General features: G+C 31.9%; 2 protein-coding genes and 1 long non-coding RNA gene across 4 annotated transcripts; 2 read left to right on the top strand and 1 right to left on the bottom strand.

The window, feature by feature from the left end:
- Nucleotides 1–840: 840 nt before the first annotated feature.
- On the top strand, nucleotides 841–5389 carry LOC142627073 (putative disease resistance protein RGA3). 2 transcript variants are annotated; one of them, XR_012842752.1, is made up of 3 exons: nucleotides 841–3593; nucleotides 4151–4286; nucleotides 5315–5389. XR_012842752.1 is itself a non-coding variant. In XM_075800872.1 (2 exons), exons 1-2 carry the CDS (start codon nucleotides 904–906, stop codon nucleotides 4173–4175), a joined length of 2715 nt encoding a protein of 904 aa, XP_075656987.1. In that variant the 5' UTR covers nucleotides 841–903; the 3' UTR covers nucleotides 4176–4476. The 2 variants fall into 2 exon arrangements, 1 of the variants encoding a protein (XP_075656987.1); XM_075800872.1 differs by lacking the exon at nucleotides 5315–5389 and having other exon boundaries at nucleotides 4151–4476.
- A 3131-nt stretch (nucleotides 5390–8520) lies between these two features.
- Nucleotides 8521–10409, top strand: LOC142627079 (uncharacterized). The gene is made up of 3 exons (XR_012842756.1): nucleotides 8521–8603; nucleotides 9360–9492; nucleotides 10143–10409. It is a non-coding gene; the product is annotated as an uncharacterized LOC142627079 (long non-coding RNA).
- Nucleotides 10410–13431: 3022 nt separating this feature from the next.
- LOC142627075 (disease resistance protein RGA2-like) lies at nucleotides 13432–14658 on the bottom strand. The gene is made up of 2 exons (XM_075800874.1): nucleotides 14214–14658; nucleotides 13432–13726 (listed from the first exon to the last, which is right to left on the bottom strand). The coding sequence occupies exons 1-2, from the start codon at nucleotides 14544–14546 to the stop codon at nucleotides 13643–13645; spliced, it is 417 nt and encodes a 138-aa protein (XP_075656989.1). The 5' UTR covers nucleotides 14547–14658; the 3' UTR covers nucleotides 13432–13642.
- Between the last annotated feature and the right edge of the window lie 7311 nt (nucleotides 14659–21969).

Consider the following 21969-nt stretch of genomic DNA (forward strand, 5'->3'; position numbering starts at 1 on the left):
CACTTTTTTATTTGATAAGTTATATATATACACACACCCAATAGGTCCACATAAAAAAAAAAAAAGAGTTTAGTATTTTCAATCAAAATTATTTTTGACGGCGATCTTTCATAAAATAAAATTCATTTTTTCTATTTTTTCGTAGTCAAATTCTTAAAAAGTTTCATTTTAAATACAAATTACAAAATTTTATGCTAACGTAAGTAAAAAATCTTTCAATTGAACTAATGAAATTTTCAAAAACATGAATGATCCAAAACTAAATTAGGAATAAGATATGCTCTAAACATATTTATCAAACAACTAAACTTTAACCCATTATATGGCAACTAAAAACACATTTCATGTGTATTTTGATCCACAAATTGTTTTTAATAAGTTAATGATTTGTTAATTGTCACATAACGGGTTGAAAAAGATAAATTCAGTTGGAAGTTTGATACCAAATTTTATCAAATACTTAACCCTACAATAAAAGCACATTTTACCATCAAAAATAGAATTGCCAAAAATAAAGTTATATCTCTATAACTATTAGACCAATTATTTTGTTTAAGAGCATTATTGAACTAATTCAAAAATTTAAAGGGATCAACTCTGATTTTTGTAGACTAAATTAAGCTTGCACATAAAAATAATTGTATATATATATTTTAAAATTTTAAAATCCACCCACCACCACCCCCCCCCCCCTTATACATGCCTCCGCCCATTAATGTGAGATTAAAAGTCAAATTTATCAGTATGTGGCTCTGCTATCAGACTTTTCAGTATGCGGGCCCTTAACTTCATTATTGTACTTGGAGCAGCTAGACTATTTCGTTTCTCCTGAACCATCAACCATTCTGAGATACCATCTACTTTTCAATCTCGTGTTATCCAGCGAATTTCAATTTCCAAAGTATGGCTGATGCTCTACTTTCTGCTATCGTGGAGCGGCTTGGTTCTTTAATTTCTTCGGAGTTCAAGTTGACTGTAACTGTTAAGGAAGAAGTCCAAAAGCTTCAAACCAAATTCCGTACCATTCAGGCAGTGCTCAATGATGCTGGGAAGAGGCAGCTGAAGGAGGAAGCTGTGAAGTTTTGGTTTGATAAGCTCCAAGGCGTATCGTATGAGATCGACGACGCGTTGGATGAGTGGAACACTGTCATGATCAAAGCAGAGATTGAGAAACAAGAAAAAGAATTCGAAAAAAAAGAAAAAGCTGAAACTAGTAATGCTAAGAAGAGGAAGGTATGGCCCCTCATCTCCAACTTCAATTTCTCAGTTCCTAATCTTTTACCGCATCGTGATATTGCTCATAAGATACAAGAACTTAACGAAAAATTAGATGAGATTTACAAAGAGAGGGAGATGTACGGGTTTGAATTGAGTAGCCCCATTGAAGAAGTAGTTGAGAGACCAAAAACTACTTCTTATGTTGATGTGTCTGAAATTCTTGGTCGTGATAAGGTTAAAAATGATCTAGTGAGCACCCTATTGGGCAAGGGTACTGAAAAAGATAAACACCCCCATGTAATCTCATTGGTGGGCATGGGCGGTATTGGAAAAACTTCTCTTGCCCAATTAGCCTACAATGATCAGGAGGTGCAAACTCATTTTGAGATAAAAGTGTGGGTTTGTGTTTCGGATCCTTTCGATCAGTGCAAGGTTGCCAAAGAAATCCTTGAATCTATTGAATGTCAATCCTCCAACTTGACTGCATTGCAAAGTCTACTAGATAGAATTTGTGATAAAGTTGGGGGAAAGAAGTTTTTTCTTGTCTTTGATGATTTGTGGACTGAAGACTTTGCAATGTGGAAGCCATTTAGAGATGCACTCAAAAATTGTGGTTCTCAAAGTAGTAGAATTCTAGTCACCATACGTAAAGACCAAGTTGCGAAGATGATGGAAAGTGCAAATACGATCAAGTTGGAGGACTTATCTGAGGAAGATTGTTGGTTGGTGTTTAGTAAAATAGCATTTTTTGATAAGGGTCCTCAGCAATGTGAGCAACTAGAAGACTTTGGCAAACAAATATCAAAGAAGTGCAAAGGTTTGCCCCTTGCTGCAAAGACAATGGGGAGTCTCATGCGCTTTAAGAAAAGTAGAGAAGAATGGAGGAATGTTTTGAGTAACAATTTGTGGGAATTAGAAGATGCTGAAAGAGGTCTTTTTGCACCATTGTTACTGAGTTATTTTGATTTGTCATCACCATTGAAACGGTGTTTCTCATATTGTGCTATCTTTCCGAAAGACCATCTCTTTGATGTTAGTGAGTTGGTATATACGTGGACAGCACACGGGTTTGTTGAGTCAAAGGGAAATATGGAGGTGGAAATCATGGCACGAGAATACTTTGAAATTTTAGTCATTCGCTCTTTCTTCCAAGAATGCAGGGAATATTTACATATTTTCAAGAGGTACAAAATGCATGATATAGTACATGACTTTGCACAGTCAATTACTGAAGCTCGCCATTTGGGATATTCAACAGGATCCCAATTTCCTCCATCTACTAATAGATCCAAAAATCTACGCACTGCCATCTTTTTTAGTCATAATGATTATAACATGTCCAATTTAGTCCAGAATTTTAGCCATTTACGAGTATTAACTTTGCAATTAAGAATGGAACTTCCGGATACAATAGGAAACTTAATACATTTAAGATATCTTGATTTGCATGGGTGCGAAATGCCTTTATCTCATAACAAATGGGTGTTGCCTGAAACTATATGTAATCTATGCAATTTACAATTTTTGAAGCTTAAGTGTGATCCTATGTCTCAGCCTAGAATATTACCGCAAGGGATAGGTAAATTAATTAACTTAAGACTTCTTATTGGATATAATTTAGTGATTCCAAGAGGGATTGGAAGATTGACTTCTCTTAGAACATTAAAAGGTGTCCTCATAAGTGATGAGGATAGCGAAGGATGTAAATTTGAAGAATTAAAAAATTTAACTCACCTCCGTGATTTGTCTCTATTTTTTAAAGAGGATATTCTGATTGCCTTAGCTCCAAATAATAGAAGAATTGAGAGTAAAGTATCAATTTTAAATGCGTTAGAGCCACCTCAAGACTTGGAGAAGTTACGCATTTGTTGGTACCAGGGCAGCACAATGTCTCCTATTTGGTTGGCGTCTTTAACCAATTTGAAAGAGCTTTATCTCGCTTTCGCCACAGAGTTAATAAGTTTGCCTCCATTGGGGAAGATTCCGTGCCTCGAATCATTAACTATAGAGGATGCGAGGAGTTTGAAAAAAGTGGGAGTTGAATTTTTGGGAATAGAATCTGAAAACAAGAAAGAAGACATAAAAATATTCCCAAATTTGAAATATCTCAAATTTGATGGTTTGTACAAGTGGGAAGAATGGATTGGAGGAATGAGAGAAGGAGGAAAAGAAGACGAAGACTGTATTACTATAATGCCACTGAAGTTGATAATTCGCAACTGCGAAAACTTAAAGTCATTGCCGGATTTCCTGCGTACAACTCCATTGAAGGAATTGGAGATCCTTTTCTGTCCAATTATCGAGAAACGTTGCCGAGGAGAGTACTGGCACAACATTTCTCACATCCCAATCATCAAATTAACTGCATTTCCGTGGTAACTCGTTCTTCTTCTTCTTCTTCTTCTTCTTCTTCTTTTATTTTGAAAACAAATCCTATCAATTAAATATGCTCATTTTCTGATTGACGAATTTAACATATTCTCCTAAAAATTTGAATTAGCGCGGTTTATTGTTGTTGCTTAGATTCAACTATATTGTGATGTATCCAAAATTGCTTGATGGGTTCAATAAAATTTCACAAATAATTGAAAAGTAAAAGGTTGGAATTTTAGATAGACAAATCAAATGAACAGAGTCACCAAATTTTAACTCATTTGCATTTAAAAGTAAACAACTAAATTCAAATACCTACCTCTTTCTATTTCATTTGCGGTTTAATATGTATATGGGTCTTGCTCATTTTCTTGATTTCGGTACACTAATCTCAAATAACTCATATGGTTTTCTTTAGGGATAGTAACTTTTTATTGAATTTTGAAGTGTCCTTGGATTCTGATATGGAACGGTAACTGTTTCCTACTTATTTCATCCTCTTTCTAATTCATTTGCTTTTTAATATTTATATGGGTCTTGCTCATTTTCTTGATTTCAGGGAAATAAACAATGACCTTACGTAATTTTATCAAATTCTGGCAAAACTCACAACGACACTGTCAGCAATGGTTTTATTAAGGGCATGTAGATGAAATCTTGAAATCTGTGTGTGAGCAAGTCTGAACCAATAAATGGTAACTTCTTCCTCTTCTGCTACTTCTGTCATTTGGCTGAAACATCAATTTATTATTTTAATTATCTCTCAAAAGCTCTCACCAAAGAAATTACTAGCAACTTTGTCAAATTTAGGCCAAACTCACAACGACACCATCACCAATGATGGTGAATGTTAAGGAAGAATTTTTTTTTTTTTTTTTTTTAAAAAGAACCCAGACTGAATGTATAGTTGCTTATCTACAACTTATGCAACCTTCTATCCTTAATTTTGAGGGCGTGAATGTATAGTTGCTAATCTTCAGGCTTTGATGTTACAACTTTAAAAGCTTGAATCTGGATGAGCATAGATTTCTAGTGTTAGTGATGTGTTTCTTGTCAATGAAGATGGGGAAGAGTGGGAAAATTTGATAAATACTTGCTATTTGTTGCAATCCATAGTTGCCCATTTTGAAAAGGGCGCCGTAAAAGGTGGAGGGGAGAAGATAGGATCAGTGCAAATTTCCTATATATTGTTGCCCATAGTTACTCTGTTCTTTCTTTTTTTTTTTTTTTTCTAATTTATTTCAGCATTTGTTTTTTGTTCCATGGTCAATAATTATTTTTTTCGACCTAAGAATTCCCTAGGAATTTTTTGCTCTCCTTTAGTCTAGACATCATGTAAAAAATTTCTCTCTTTGGCCCTCATTCAATCTTAACGTCATATCGTAGGGCTTTTTGTAGAAAGCTCTGTCATGACTTCAAAGATGCTAGTAACATTTGTACATAATCTTTTCTCTTTGTTTATCAGTGCTAGAAAATTATTATTTCTTCATTTTATGAGTAACACTAGAAGACAGACCATGGTGCAATGGTAAGTACCCTCCACAACATGATTTTTGTGCATTGGGTATAGCAATTCTATGAGTAATACTACTATAAAGAAGAAAGAGGGGCATTCAAAGCATAAATTTTTTTTTGTTAATTATCAAGTTTTAAAGTTATAGGGTTAGGTACATGCAAGTTATCTATTTATAAAGTAATATTGTATACTTATTTCTTGTCTCAGAGTTTGAAGTATTTCGTTACATGGAAGTGTGTGAAGTGCACATGGTGACCATCAGGGATTTAGGCAAGAAGAGGAGACAAAATACCTTGGATTATGTACTCTTCTACCATAAGGCACATCTTGATATTTCTGCTTAATCATCTTTCTGTTCTACTTATAATTTTCTCCATCTTTAAAAACCTCATGCTGAATAACTAATTTTCTTTTGGCCTTATTTCAACCAAACATCAGATTTGGGGAAGTACATTTTTTTCTGAAGCAAGGTGTCACTCATGGATGCACATTTTAGAAAGCACTACAATAGATACTCCTTTATCAGTTCATTCTGCAGCAAAGAAGTGTATCATGGCCATCTCCTGAGTAATCCATATTATATGGTGGCTGATGAAAGGTGAGCTAGGCAAATGACCAATTTTCAACTTATGTAATTTCCACTATTACTTGTTAGGGTATGAAATCTAGTGTGCTAATTTTCTTGGCTTAGTGTTACAGATTTAGGAGATCTAGTACAAAGGTGTGTAGGGTGTTGGGGAGAATGGAATGTTACCACCAGGAGTGGAGGGAATGAGCTGAGAAATGCCTCTCTTGTTTTTTCCCATCAGCAGTTGCCCAATTTTGGATTGACATTAAAATATGGACAGACCCCAATTAGTAAGTAATATGTTCAACAAAAAAGAAGGTAATGAAGCCATATTACAATTGTTTTCTTTGGGCCGTTCAATTCTATTTCACATATAGGTAACTCTATGTTCTTCTTTTGATGCCATTGCATTTTCTTTTTAATCCATGTTCAATATTTTTTATTCCGACCCTTAAGGTTGCAGGAATGTTTTGGTCTTATCCATTCAGAACATCATGCAAAATGTTTTTTCCTCATTTGGCCTCATTCATTGTAAACATTATCCAAACTCAAAACTAAGATAGGTAGGTAGTGAGTGAAATAGATAATTCAGAGAAAGAGAAATTGGAAAGGCTTCACGTACAAAAAACCCAATGCTTATAACAAAAAAAAAGCCCTGTTATCCATTCAAAGATGCTGCCAACAAGCTTAACCTGTCATCTGGTTTTCTTTAGCAGTCCATCTTAAATTGTGACATATGATAAGCAAACTATTTAAATTTTTTATAGCTCTACTCAGTCTTCCATTTATCATTTAGTTTTGGAAGCCTTCTTATATTCAACTGGTAATAATTTTTTTTTTAAGAAGAAAGTGGGGTGCCCTCATAGCTCAAACCTATACTTGTTAATCATCTAGTCTTGATGTTATAGGGTTATGTACTTGCTATCTATCAAGTTCCTAAGTAAATATTTCGTGCTTTTTGCTTTTTTCAGAGGCTTAAATGTTTCATGGGCATGGGAGAGTGCAAAGTATGAGAAGCCAGCACCAGTAGATATGCAGATGTTACAAATACTTTGGCTTCATTTATTGGATTAATTAACCATCACAATCCCTTTGGAATTAAAATTCAAGATATGCTTGTGATTTTTATTTTAAGCACTGGACACAGACACAAGATCTATCTTAGAGAGAGAGACCCTGATATGGTAGATGATATATTTTTCCCTTAATTTCCATTTTGTTTGTTTGATTTTCAAATCCATACTTTTTGTTGCTTCTCCTTTGCATACAATCTTTGATGACTCTGTTATGTTGTAGGAATTGGAATTATACTTTTTGGGTTATTTTTATGCTCATCTTGCAAAGGAGTTGAATAAGATGCTGGTTTTTGTTGATTCTAATGTTTGTAAGTGGGTTTTCAACATCTAATGCATAGTAGTGAAGTCCACTGTAGTAATTGACATTCTTCCGTTGGAAATAATCTGTACAACTAGTCACCCAAAAATTTATAAAAATGTAAAAAGAAAGAGAAAGCATTGCTAACTACTCTTTGGATTTGCTCATGTATGGCTCATGATGCTCACCCCTAGTTTAATGCTTAGACTTGAAATTCCTCTTAACGCGTTATGTCTCCTTGAAATAGAGGTTAGGCCTCTAGGCCTTATATTTATTTTAGATCATTACCATTGCTGCCCATTGTGATTAAAAGTATATTATTCTAATCATTTAAAGCATTATGTTTTCTTTGCAAACTTCTTACTTTTAGTGATGCTTGTTACCTTGAATAAGCCCTGAATTGCAGCCACCAGATCCTAATGACAGAGAAAGGATGTTCAGCAATAACTTGGGGATGCGAGAAAGGATTTTGAACTTCCGTGGAAGTAAGTTTTCCTGTTTTACATACAAGTATTTCCAAGGAACAAATTTCCCAAATTTGTCCTTCAAGTATTGCTTTGATGCCTTAATAGGTTCTCTATCTGGCATGCAACTATTTAGTTTATTTTATCTTTCTCTACCTTAATTTATTGGTATGGTTGTCACTCCTCATATAAATCACAGATGAAGCTAATTAAGCTGGGCACAGCCCGTGGTTGAAGTTATAAGCATGGAGAATGGTGTTGTGTTCCACAGTGATGATGATCTGAACGATTGGCCTCCAATTTAATCTGTTGAAGCTTTAATGTCGTCTGTTTTCTCCTCATCATTGGACATGCATTCAAGGTTTGCATTTTTATTCTTCTTTTCTTATTTCTTTTTTGATAGATTATTCATGTTATCTAAAATGTACAACAATAGATTTGTATGTGTTTGTAATCTCTTTTTTGAATTTCTATATTATTACCGTAAAATTGCTCAAACATTTTTTTTTGATAAGTCAGTAAAACAATTGTTCAAACATCATTCCACCATGTGGTTATCTAAGTTTTAAATCATAATCAACAAGTTGCAAATTACAGGGGATTAAGAGGTCTAGTCAAAGCTTCCCTTTTCCATATTGATTTGTCAATTTAAGAATATCTAGCTCTTCTTTTTTAGACCTCGTGAATTGATTTATCTCAATCTAACACAATTAGTAAAATTTTGTCAAATAATACCAGTTTGCCTTTCGGCTCAAGTCCATATAATGTTACATTACAATAATGGGCTTACATCCAGTACACAAAATATTTTGTATATTATTGAGAATGGTGTACTTACTGTGAATTTGGTAGAATTTCTAGGTGGGGAATCAAATCCTTAGATTGATCTCCAAATGCAGTTTAAAAGATCTTACACAGTGCAAGTGTCTTTGCTCTTTTCTAGAAAATCATAATAGAAGAGTAGTTTAGAAGGGAGCTCTATCCCAGCCATAGGAATCAATCCACACTATATGTGGGAGCTTTGAGGACAGAAAAAGGAAGTTCAGCAAGCAATTGGAGATGCAAGCAAGGATTCTGAACTGCCTAGGAAGTAAGTATTCCCACTTTACATACTAATATGTCCAAATGTTCTCAGAGTACTTCAAATATTGATCTGATTCTGTATTAGATTCTTTATTTGACTTACAATTTTTTGGTTTCTTTTGCTGCATTAATCTGTCGGTATGATACTATGATTCAAATCATAGACGGGTAATTAACATAGTAAAAAAACTCATGATAGAACTTACAAGCATGGAGAATGGTGTTGTCCGCTATAGCGGTGGGTTTTATAGTGATGATGATCTGAAAGATTGACCTCCAATTTCGTCCTTTTTAGCCTTCATGTCCTCTGTTTTCTGCCCATCGTTTGTCTACTAGTATGACCTCTATTATATTAAAATTTCCGAGCAGTTGTAGCATCAGTGTTCTTGGTAGGAGAATTGAAGTCAAAATATATATATACTTATATCATTGACTTTTTTGTACTCAACATATAATAGTACCTCCAAATTGAAATTGCAACTCTCATTTACTTATCTGTTTTTTTTTTTTTTTTTTTTTTTACCGTGAAATGATTTTTTTTTCACACGATTGTGATGAAAAATAAATTTCATTCAACAATCAACATTTGATTTTTTTTTTTCTTTTTTTTGTTGAGATGAACAACGTCTGGTATTTGCAAATAAATGTAAAAAACAAAATTTAAATTGCTTGCTATTGTTTCAAAACATCAAAATTGATGGTGACTATGTGCATAAAGAGTTAAAGACCTTTGTTGTTTAGTTATCTTGTCTTTCTTTTGCAGTTCAAATGCCTATACTATTTCCTGAGTTCGTGGCTTCAGCCTTCATGCACAGTCAGCAACTTATTTTCCAAGTACATGAACCAAATAAGCTCTGGGTTCTGGTAGACTGGTACTGCATATCTCATCTTGACAGGTACCTATTAAGTCTTATTTTTCTCATAATGTGCTTTTCTGTTGGCCCTTTTATATTATCTGAGAAGTAGAACAATATAATTATGTAATTATCATTACGAATTTTGTATCATTACTATAAATATTGTTCAATGTCATTCTGCTGTGTTTATGTGAGTTTAAATTCATAGTGAATGAATAGCAACTTACCGGGGATTAGAGGTCTAGTCCAAGCCTGCTTTTACATAATGTTCATATAAATAATTGTCTTACATAAAATGTCTCATTGAAATAATGGTCTCATATCCAGCATACAAAAGAACTTTCCAAGATTTTCAATATTTTGTACACTATCAAGAAATTGCTAGAAGCCTAGAATTCATGGGTGGGGAATCAAACACCTGATTGATGTTGGGATGGATGGAGGTTAGAAAAGCTTAACCATTACAAGTATAATTGTTCTTTTCTAGAAAAGGGCAATAGAAGAGAAGTTTGCCCATTATTGTCCATTGATAAAATCATTTTGCTTTTAAAAGTAAAAAATTTCCATTGGATCGGCAATAATAAACCTATAGTTGAAACTTTTCATTTCTCAGGCTTTACCCATAAGTGTGTTTTCTGTTTTCTCTCCTTCATCCTAAATCAATGACCTCATTTGTAAAACTTATGCAGTCTAAGCCTATTGGAGAAGAGTTGTCTATACTGTTGAAAATTGTCCAAACAACTGTGGGAGTTGAGGACTTGTTTAACCATCTGGCAAAGCAAAAGGCATTATCTCCAATAGGGAAACCCGGCAGAGAATTCACCATTTGCTGAAACCAATTTGTCAGTTGGTTTCTCAACTGATAGAGATGTGCCTCTAAGAGTGTCTAGTGTACTAGAGGAAGATAGAGGAAGAGTTGTAGCAGACATAGAACAAGGAAGAAAATTGAGATATCCATAAGAAATGCAAGAGGTATTGCGTGATTGAGATCTTTCTACTTGTTAAATATTCTTCATTATATATAATTGGAGAAGGAAATGTTCTGCCCACTTCTTCAATAATCTTTCTACTTGTTTGCCTGCCCACTAGTTTCGCACACCAAGACTTTTTATGCAAGAAAATATAATAAAAATATATATGAAAAAACAAGAGAAAAGACAATGCATATGGACCAACTTCTAAATGAAGATTTAAGATTTTGCATAGGTGATTCTATAATTTATGATCAAGCTCTAGTTTCAGCGTACCATTCACTATGATGGCTGATTGTATTCACATTCCAGCAAACATTTAATATTGATCTGTTGACTCGCTACATGCTTGGTTCAATTTAGACAACTTGAAGACATTGTTTTATATCCCAAAAATGGTAAATTTATTCAAGCAAGCATGGCATTGGAAAATTCCTCATTGGGAGGGCAAATCAGCACAAGCAAAGCCTTGTCCAAGTAATGAGTATATATTAAGCTCAATTATGGCCTTGTTTGGTGGGGGATTGGGGGCCAAGTTCTCTTTATGCTGTCTGATTTATTTTTTTAAATCAATATGATGATATAATGCAGTATATATAAGTATGTGCCATTGATATACTAAAGGCTTGAGGGATTTTTTGTTTTACATTTTAATTGTTGAGACCATTAATGAAAATTTTGGATTCAAATTTCTAGAGTGTTGCTCATAATGACCACAATGGTACTATCTTATCAATTTGGGATGATGTTTTTATCAACCATAAGAAGAGTTGAAAATAAGAGGTGTTTGTATTATTATTCCTCTAATGCATGCATCTTCAATGTTTGATGACATTATTTCCAGCAAAAACATTATCGACCACTCATATATAACAGCCTTTGATGCTTTCGCCTTGAATGATTTTCTTCCTTAGTTGGTGATTAATGAAAAAGCTTGTTGGCATAAGTTACATAAATTTTATCTAATTTTGATTTAAACCATAAATTTTTCTAAAACTCTTCTCACGTACCTACATTTGTGTATATGAGAAATAAATTTCGAGGTTTTAGTATTTTATGATAAGATATATTCTTCTTGTGACATTTCTTCCTCATTTTTCATGACAATCCTAACTCATTTGGAAATGATGGTATATTACTTGCCAATATGGTTTACTAGTTGCTCCTAGTAGCAGCCGGAGGGTGATACAAGTCAAACAAGTAGAATCTCACTTGAGATAGGGAGCAACCCAAAAACCTTGGTGGGAATGGACACACACTAACTAATATCAGTTGCACAATCTAAACGGATATGCTTTCAGATTCAGAAGCTTGGAATGCAACTCAACTTCTATGGTGACATATTGGATTCAAAGTACAAATCAATTTATTGCAGGTTCTCAAGATTTCATTTTCATGTATTGACTATTGAATATGTATTGATTTAGGGTGTGTGCATTAGTGCTCTATATTTTGGAAAAGTATCTTATGAGACTATTTCATGAGAATTTTCCCTCAAAACACGTGTGAATGCTATTTATCACCTAATACCATAACAAAAACAAAGACTTAGTTCATTCAAAGTTTGTTTACACTTTCTAGTTTTCATCTTGTGTTTGAGTTCCTCAAGTCTTCGATTTGAAGCCTATCAAACTATTGAATGTTGTAAGAGTTTGATTTGGACACTTTCAAATTATTGAATCTGTTATTTGGACACTATCAAACAATTGAATCTCAAAAGTCATATCAAATACGTTGCTTCTTTAAAAGCAAATAATCTATATAATATCTAAAAGCAAATTTAGAATAGGTACTTTCAACCATTTATAAATATTATGTTGCATTTTCTTTATAAATGGTTGCATTTTGTTTAATTTCGTTATGGATTGTCTCAAAATGAGCAGAATATTATTTTTTAGTTAAAACAATTTTATCAAGGTTATAGAAAAATCCCTGCACAAGTTGAACAAATAGATATCTCATGCTCTTTGGACCTTATTCACGTTTGGTGCATGACAATGTACCAATTGTAGCAAAGAATATATGTAAAGTGTGTGAAAAGCTGCGAGATGACATAGAAAATCTAAACAATGTCACTCTTACCCAACATCATAATGACTTAATGGGGACTATCACCTAAAAATTTACACCATGTAACTCCCACATCTTCTAAACGTCATTTTCAATCATTTTTACATGTGCATACTTAGAGGTTTGACACTTTAAGCATAGAGCACAACTTTAAAGTCTCCTTTTTATTTACCCTAATAGATGTGTAATGCATGATCTTTTACCTAGTTTTGTAGCGCCAGCATTTTCTATAAGCACTTAGGGTTTGTTTTTATCGACAAATACTAGGGGTAAGATGGTTATTTAGAAATCACCTCACTTCCATAGAAAGTAAGCCCACTTCCACACTTATGTAGATGAAATTCGTAAAGAGTGCTCCTCTAATTTTGACACCCCATTCATTAGTGTGCTATAAATCTAATCAAGAATTTTTTAAATAACTCAACCTCCCCAACATTACAAGATAAATGCACTAACATCATATGAATAGGTCAAAAAAAATAAATTAGATTAGAACTTCTAACATCTATAGCCAACAAAAAAAGTAGTTTTTTTTATAAAAATAAAAATTCACTCTTGCCCTTAGTCGTTATTTTAACACAACATTTACTTCCCAGATCTTAATCACTAGTCCCAAATACAAGATGGGTAATTATTGTCAATCTTTCAAACATTGTCCATCATTTCTAATGTCTTATATATGTGTGGCAAGAGACGTAATTGTATTACCGTCTATTTGTAGTCAAAGTCTTTCATCTCTACTAGGAACCATTATTAGGAACTAAAACTTCATTGTTTTACAAATTTAAGGGACTTGAATAATCTAATAATCTCGGCACCATCGGACCATTCAGAATGCCTACTCATCCTCATTTTCTTCTCTCCACAAATATAAATGTATACTTTAAACAAATTAAGGCATAATTGTATCTTTATTATTCAATAGGAATGCATCTTGATACAAAACCATTTTGTCACTTAACAATAAGAGTTTCTTTTGTGACATTTTTGTTCATATTCTTCTTGAGTTGTGCAATCTCAACCCTTCCCTAGCAATGTATTTCAAGACTCACGTGAAGGTTCTTCAACTGGATCATCAGGCGATACACCCAAATCAATCTTACGTGCACTTCCCATCATCTCTGCAACTTTAACTTTGCGTGTGGTGACTAGAATTCTACTGCCTTGCACACCAGATCTGAGTGTAATTCTGAATGGCTCCCACATTGTGAAGTCTTCAGTCCACACATCATCTAAAACAAGAAAAAACTTTTTTCCCCTAATTTTGTTACAAATTCCATGCAATAGACCTTCCAATGTAGTCATGTTAGGTGTTTGACGATCAATAGATTCAAGGATTGCTTTGGCAACCTTGCATTGATCGAAAGGATCAGAAACACAAACCCATTTTTTTTTTTGAAAATGAGCTTGCACCTCACGATCATTGTAGGCTACTTGGGCAAGAGTTGTTTTTCCACTACCACCCAAGCCCACTAAAGAGATGATGCGGGGATCTGTTTCTTCTTCACGACATGGAATTTTTATTTCAGACAAATCAACAAAGGAAGTAGTTTTTGGTCGTTCAACTTCTTCAATGCTCCTTGTCAGCTCAAACCCACATGTGTCTCTTTCTTTGATAATCTCATCAAATTTACAATTAAGTTCTTCTATCTTATGAGCAATATCACGATGCTGAAGAAGACTAGTAACTGAAAAATCAAAGTTGAAGAGAGGCCATACCTTCCTCCTCTTAGCAGTACCAGTTGCAGCTTCTTCTTCCTCATCTTTTTTCTCATTATCTTCTACGGTCTTGGCGGCCGTGTTCCACTTATCCAACACGCTCTTCATCTGGTTGGATACGTCTTTGAGCTTATCTAACCAAAGCTTCATAGCTTCCTCCTTCACTCGCCTTTTCTCTGCATCGTTGAGCACTGCCTGAATGGTACGGAATTTGGTTTCAAGCTTTGGGACCTCTTCCTTAACATTTGCAATCAACTTGAACTCTGAAGTGATCATTGAAAAAAGCTGTGTCTTAATTTCTGAAACTTGTTGGACCCAATCCGCCCAATCCATAATTGGAAATTGATTTATTTTTCTTTTTCTTCTTTTGAGAAGAATTGGAAATTGAAGTTTGATGGATAAAACAATAGACTGAAAGAGTAAATGGTTGATGAAAGGAGAAACCAAATAGAAGCTGCTCATATGGTCAATGAAGTCCCCGCGGTTCATGACCTGTTCACACTGATGACATCTTTTTCATTTTCTCAAAAAAAAAAAAAAAAAAAAAAAAAAGGAAGCTTCTCATCAACCCACGGACAACAAAATTTAAAATATTGTTGTGATCTGATTTTTACTTCCTAATTCCTAGTAGAGTTCTTCTAGGGTATTATTTTGTGTAATACAACTTTTTACTACAATTTGTTGATTATATAAATATATAATAAAACTTTTATTTTTAAGTATTGTCTACTTTTTTTAATAAAAAAAATTTCTACAAGTATTTTTTTGATATTTTTATCTCTACAAATATATAATTCTATTATTTTTTATGTGTTTGATTAATATTTTTTTAAGGTGAACTACATTTTTCTAATTTCTGTTGTAATGTGTTATATTTGTCTAATATACAACTAAAGTTTATAAGTTTCAAATTTATTATTTAAATTTCTCATCTCTTAAAAAATAAGGAAATTATCATGATAATCAAAACTTATCACAAAATTATAATTTTATCTTAACTGAAATTAAAATAAAACTAAATAAATAATAGATTGACTTTATAATAATTTATTACTCGAACAATTGGTAGGCCTATTCATATTCTTAACCATGTAGATTGTGTTTTAATATAAACTCAAATTCCAAATTCTAAAAAAAAAAAAAAAAAAACTAGGTATTAACCCGAACCAAAATTCAACTAAAGCTATAAAATGGAGAGAGAAGACTTAATGAAAAAAAAAACATAATACCAAAACACTTTTAAAAAAAAAAAATAAACCTCAATTAGAGTTAGAAGAAAGAACAAAAATTTACCAAAACAAAGTAGAGAGAGAGAGAGAGAGAGAGAGAGAGAGAGAGAGAGAGAGATTGTGGGTACTCTCTTCTACGCTTCAGCTTATATATATATATATATATATATATATATATATATATATATATATATATATATATATATATATATATATATTAGTCCCAAAGGAAAATTCGAAAATGGCATATTAAACTTATAAGTATTAGTCCCAAATCTATCTTAAAATAATATAATTATTTTCTAACAATGTATAATTAATATAGTATAATATATAGTTTGTAAGTTAAGCAGTATTTACTTGTTATTTGAAAGTGTTTTAAATTTGTGTAAGAGTTTTTTTTTTGTTTTAATTTTAATTTTATTTTTATGGAAAGGAAACATAATGCATTTTGATATTTTGCAATAACTTAATATAGTGAGACAAGTATAAAAATGCAACCCAATAAAAAACTTAAGAATGTATAATTTTCATTAGAACATGCAATGAACAAATGTATTCTTGATTAAATTGTTTATGCATATTCAAGTTTATTTTAACATGGATTATAAAAAGAAAGAGAAATAACAACATTACCTTATGCTCAAAGCAACAATTAACAAATTCCCTAATAACGTTTGTTAACTAGACCCTTAGCTTAATTACATAGATATTAATTGATTTTAAGAGAGTAATGATTCTTCCAAATCAACTCAACTACTTTTGTTTTCTAAAGATTCATGTTAGTAGGTTTGGAGTCACCTCTTGATTGATTCTTCAAGGACTTCAACTTTAGCCCAAAGTACTATATATAAACCAATGATCTTGGAAAAAAAAAAAAAAAAAAAAACCCTAGCAAGATGGAGCTAACACACAATTTTAAATTTTAAGAAATAAGCTAAGAAAATAGTGGGTAGACAAAATCTTGGGTTAGAATTTACTTTCCCCCTCAAAAATGGTTATAATGACTATGAGGGTTGAACATTTGTAAGAAAAGCAAACCTCTTTATGATGCACCAAGCTTGAACATAAAAGGTTAACAATAAATCCAATTCATGTTGGCATACAATATGATAATAGTTGTTAGAAAACGCTCATGTAAAAAGGAAAAGAGAAAGGACATATAAAATTGAGGGGAAAGAGAGGTCATGAAAATTTGACTACTTACTTCATATAAAAAATATCAAAATTCTACAATTAAATGCAAATACATGCATCTAAGTGGATGAATGTATATATGTTCAAGACCATTTGCTAAAACCTTGACCTATATGAAATCAAATATAATTTTAGTGATCATAAAATGAAATGATGTAAGAGAATTTAGTTAGTAATAAACGACCAAAAACAACTACTATAGAAGAAAAATAGATAACTCAGCAATTGATCATCACCTATTGTCCTAAAGATGGATTTTTATGGTAGCAATTCCATGTTTAGCATGTTCACTGTGTTGTCATATTTGTTTTGTTTTATACTCCTAAGTCTTGACAGTCTCGTTGTTTTCCAATTAACGATTACTAATTGACATTTTATTTCTATATATATATATATAGTCTTTTGTTCCTATTGTTTTCCCCAATTTGATTATGATTAATCAACGTTTAACTTCCTATGGAATTTGGAAGAAGCATCTAATTTCATCCATTCCTCTAATGCATTAAATATGCATTTTAACGTTTTTTTTTCCAATTTTTCTGCCAATATTGCATTTTAATTGTTTTGTGTTAATTAATTGACCATTGTCTTTTAATGTTACATCCATAATTATTAGTTTGTTTATGTTACGTTTGGTTTGATCTCCTCATTAATTATTTTTTTAATTAAATGTTTCTACATTACCATGTGTTTTATATTCTATTTTTCCTTTAATGCACTGTAACATTTCCTTTATGAGGACACTTTATGAGTCCAATTGTTACATCCAAAACTATTAGTTTGTTTATATTACCTTTGATTTGATTTCCTAATTAAATATTTTTAAAATATTTTAGTTAGCATTTCTAGCACTAGCATATGAGGATGAAAAAAAAAAGAGAGTCTATTTTGCATATTTAAATACTACTTTATCTATTTTACCAACTCATTTTAGAGCAACCGCATCAGTCAATACAAAATTTTACACACCAATTTTTACAAAACACCCACATCAGTTTGTCTATTTTACCATTTATTTTATTTAAATAATCATTTTTCTAACTTTTTATTATTATTTATCTCAACTCTCTCTCTCCATTCCCCATCTGAAACTCTCTCTCCGTTTACAGTCACAAGCTACGATCCACCGCGGTTGAAACTTGCCAATCCACAAGCTTCGATCCATAGAGATTTGTTCCGGTCAACCCAAACATTCCAATCTCCTCCAAGCACCAACCCACAGTCACAAGTTCACAAAAATGCTCTTTGTCTCTGTTGGTGTGTCCGTGTGTGGGTGTGTTTGATTTTTGGTTGATTTTGTGGTGTGTTTGATTTGTGGTTGATTTTTAGTTGATTTTGCGGTGTTGGGTCTGTGTGGATGGTGGGTCTGTGTTGATTTTGCGGTGTTGGGTATGTTGGTGTGTTCGTGTGTGTGGGTGTGTTTGTGTGTATCAGAGGAAAAAATAAGATGATGAGGAAAAGAAGATGTTGAGTTGGTTTTGCAGATGGAGGAGAGAGAGAGAGAGAGAGAGAGAGAGAGAGAGAGAGAGAGAGAGAGAGAGAGAAAAGGAGCGAAATGTGAAATTAATAAAATATTAGTATGCAAAGCTACAGTAATTGTGCATATATGCACGGTTACTATAGCACTTTTGTATATATGCACAATTTTGCAAGCACTGATGTGAGCATTTTTTTTTTTTGTTAAAATGTGTAAAATTAACCATTTTTCGTATTTTGCACAATTTGGCATTGACTGATGCGGTCAACTCACCCTACATCCCATTTTTTACTTTTACATACAACTTAATAAAATAATATAAACTACCTAATAAAATAATAAAAAGTATTCTTATTTCTCTTTTTCATTCCACTATCTTTTTCTCTTCACACACAACTACAAAATTAAATTTTTTTTTTTTTACAACCTATGAATTGTAAGGTTGCATATATGCAACCTTTACTATTCATAGATTGCAAAATTTTGTAGGTATACAAATCTGGATGGAGTGGGTTTTTGCTGTCCTAGGTTGTAAAATAGCAACTAGGAGTGTTTACACCCCAATGCTAGTGCTCTAAATTGACATGTGTTTTGTATTTCATTTTCTTTTCATGCATTGTTAGTTATAAAGTTTATTTTATAACACTTTATGAGGGTAACTTTATTTATTTGAAATTAAAAGTGAAATATTATATGTTTAATAGCAGCAGCGTACTCAACTTTGTTTTTTCATTTTTTTAATTGGTTATTTGTGAATATTATTTAAAAGTAATATTTTCTGCGATTAATTAATATGTGCAATTTTCAATTTAAAGATAAAATTTTGAATAAAAATTATGATGACTATTACGCTACTGCTATGCAATAACTATGATGTTGTGTTAATAAACTTTACTAGACATAACAAAGCTCTTGAACAAGTTTAATTTCAACTAAGAAGTAAAAAATAAAAATCAAGTTTGAAAAATAAAAATGGAGCTTTGTGTTAAGCTTGATTTGATAACAAAGTAAATGAACCAAATTTGAATACTATAGTTTTACTTTTCATCACAACTCCCATAGCTCTAATCCCAACAAAATAAAAACATCCTCAACAATAATCTTCACCATAATTTAATTTAAAATTTTTATAAAAAGTAATAATCAAATCCTCAATTTCGATGAAAAGAAATAACTACAACAGCCTTCTGTGTAAATTGCGACCAGTTACTTTTTGAACCTTCTAAGTACCATACTTACGCTTTTTATATTGCAACAATATCTTGGAAATAACTCTTCGAACTTTCTAAGAACCATACTAACAATCTTGGAAACCAAAAATGTCTTCGTCAAATTAATATTTTAATTGAAAGTTGGCAAATTTATTGTAAAGATAATGGTGGTGTTTGGATTGAGTTGTTTGGAGTAATATAACATTATTATAACTTTCCCAAAATTCAAAAAACGTGGGCCCATTGAGTTTAGAATTGTTTGGTTTATTTTTTGGGTTATACTTTCTTAATTCAAAACTCAAAATTTTGAGTGAAAGTAAGGTCTAAGGCTATTTCCAATTTTTAAGATACGAGTTTGGATGGCATATTTGTAATTACATAAAAGTGTGTGGAGGTGGTGCCAAATCAAAATAAATAACCTAGCTGTTGGTGAATTAGTGGCCGTATTTATGCACCATGTCCAACATAAATATTGAAACTCCCACTAAATTGGATTAATGGACCTAATTAATTAGATTAATTTGGGTAATAAAGTTTGTGCACAAAAAAATAAAACTTCATCAAGGGCTTTAATCTTCTTAAATAGAGCAAGTGTCACACCTAGGGATAGAGAGAGTCATTAACTTGAGGGGGGGGGGGATGGAATTTAATATATATATATATATATATATATATATATATATATATATATATATATATATATATATTTGCATGTACATAGGTACTAATTTTAGTATTTTTGTTCTTTAAAATTACACTTTGTCACCCCCTTAACAATATCATTACTTATTTTAATAGAATGTTATAACCACAAACTTTTCTAATTTTTTTTTACAAACTGTTGAGATAACAAATTCTTATTGGTTCGCATCTGAGCCCACCACTTACATCTTTTTTGACCTACCAATAACCACTTACCACATTAACAATTTATGAAAGAAAAAAAAATTGTAACTCTAGCATTTTCCTCCTTTTAAAGACAACAAAAAAATTTATTGACTAAAATTTAAATAAAATATACAAGCTCAAAAACAAAAATTACCAATAGTAAAGCTAAAAAAAATTAAGTCCAATCAACCTATTTTACCAAAAACAAACAAGCGGGACCTTTAAAATTTTTAAACAAAATAATTTTATCCTTACCTAGCCGCAATGTAAGCAACAAAAAAAAAATTAATTAATTAAAATAAATAAATAAACCTTAGCGGATAAGGAGCAAAGTTGGAGGTAAGAGTCGCTACATACAATTAGTAGCAAAGCTACCCCTTAACTCCAAATCCTGGCTTCATTCTTGGTCACACCTCAGTCCCATTTTTTTTTTTTTTTGTGTAAACATTTCTATATTATATATCTCCAATTTTTGTTTTGCTCTAATTTTTAATTGTGTTATTTTATTATATTTTAGTGAATTATCACTAACAACAATTATATCTAAAATCCTTTCAACTTTATAATTGAAATCATATTGTGAGGTAGAGTGTGTAGGATAGTGTAGAGCGTTGTATGTGTAACAATAATTAATGTATAATTTTGAGAAAAATAAATAGTAAACAATTAATTTAAAACCATACAAATTTTCACAATTAGTAAAAAACCCTTCAAACTTCCTTTATATTATATTTTCCTTCCCTAACCAAACAATAAAAAATAATATTTTCTATCATTTTTTCCTCTCTATTTTTTATACTCTATTTTTACCCCAAACGAACACAACTTGTAGGGTGAAGTCAAACTGTGCTTGGATACTAGACTTTGAGAAGCGAGACAAATTGACCGGTTTTTATGGGGACAAATACGTGAGTTAGGATTCCTAGGTGTGCACATGTGGAGGTTGATTAGGTGACATAATTCAAACCTTGCTGACATGGAAAAAATATTCAATTTCATTTTTTTTTTCTTTTTTTTATATGCAAAAATTTAACTATAAGTGATAGTATTATATGAGGGTGATTTATTTCAGTCACAATTTACCATTGTGAAAGATATTCTGCCTATTTGGTCATGCTTTTGAAAGGGTTAAAAGTGCTCTACAATGATAAAAAATAGTTTAGCTGAAATTGCCAAACTTTTTTTTAGTAGTAGGAGTTTTAAAGAATTATTATAGCTAAGAGTTTAATATGGTTCGGTTTGACAGCTTATATCCGCAACAAAAAAACATTTATCACTTCATATTGCGTGCGTTAGAAAACTCTAGACTAATCAGCTAATCATAAATAAAGCTTAGAATTAATACATTCGTTTTACAAATATATAAACCTATAGTAACTATAAAGCTTTACTTCTTGCCATGGTACTAAACAAGCACCTTTTGAACAAAAGATTGTCCTGAACTGTTTGTCCATCAAACTTCCTATCCATTCACTCGTTAAGCCCAAAAGGCAAAGATATTAATAGGCTAAAAAAGAGCTAGTGAGTGACACGTAAAAGCAAAGTTATATTATCTGGGCCAAGTGACCAACTAAACCAGCAGGTGACCTTCCTAGGACAAGTCGGACAACAACACCGCTTTATAATTGAAATCACGTCGTGAGATAAAGGGTATATTATAGTGTATAGCACAGCATCTATAATAATAAATAACGTATAATTTTAGAAAAATAAATAATAATAGATTAATTTAAAATCATACAAATTTTTACAAT

Source organism: Castanea sativa, chromosome 3, assembly GCF_040712315.1.
Source record: "Castanea sativa cultivar Marrone di Chiusa Pesio chromosome 3, ASM4071231v1".
Classification (NCBI taxonomy): domain Eukaryota; kingdom Viridiplantae; phylum Streptophyta; class Magnoliopsida; order Fagales; family Fagaceae; genus Castanea; species Castanea sativa.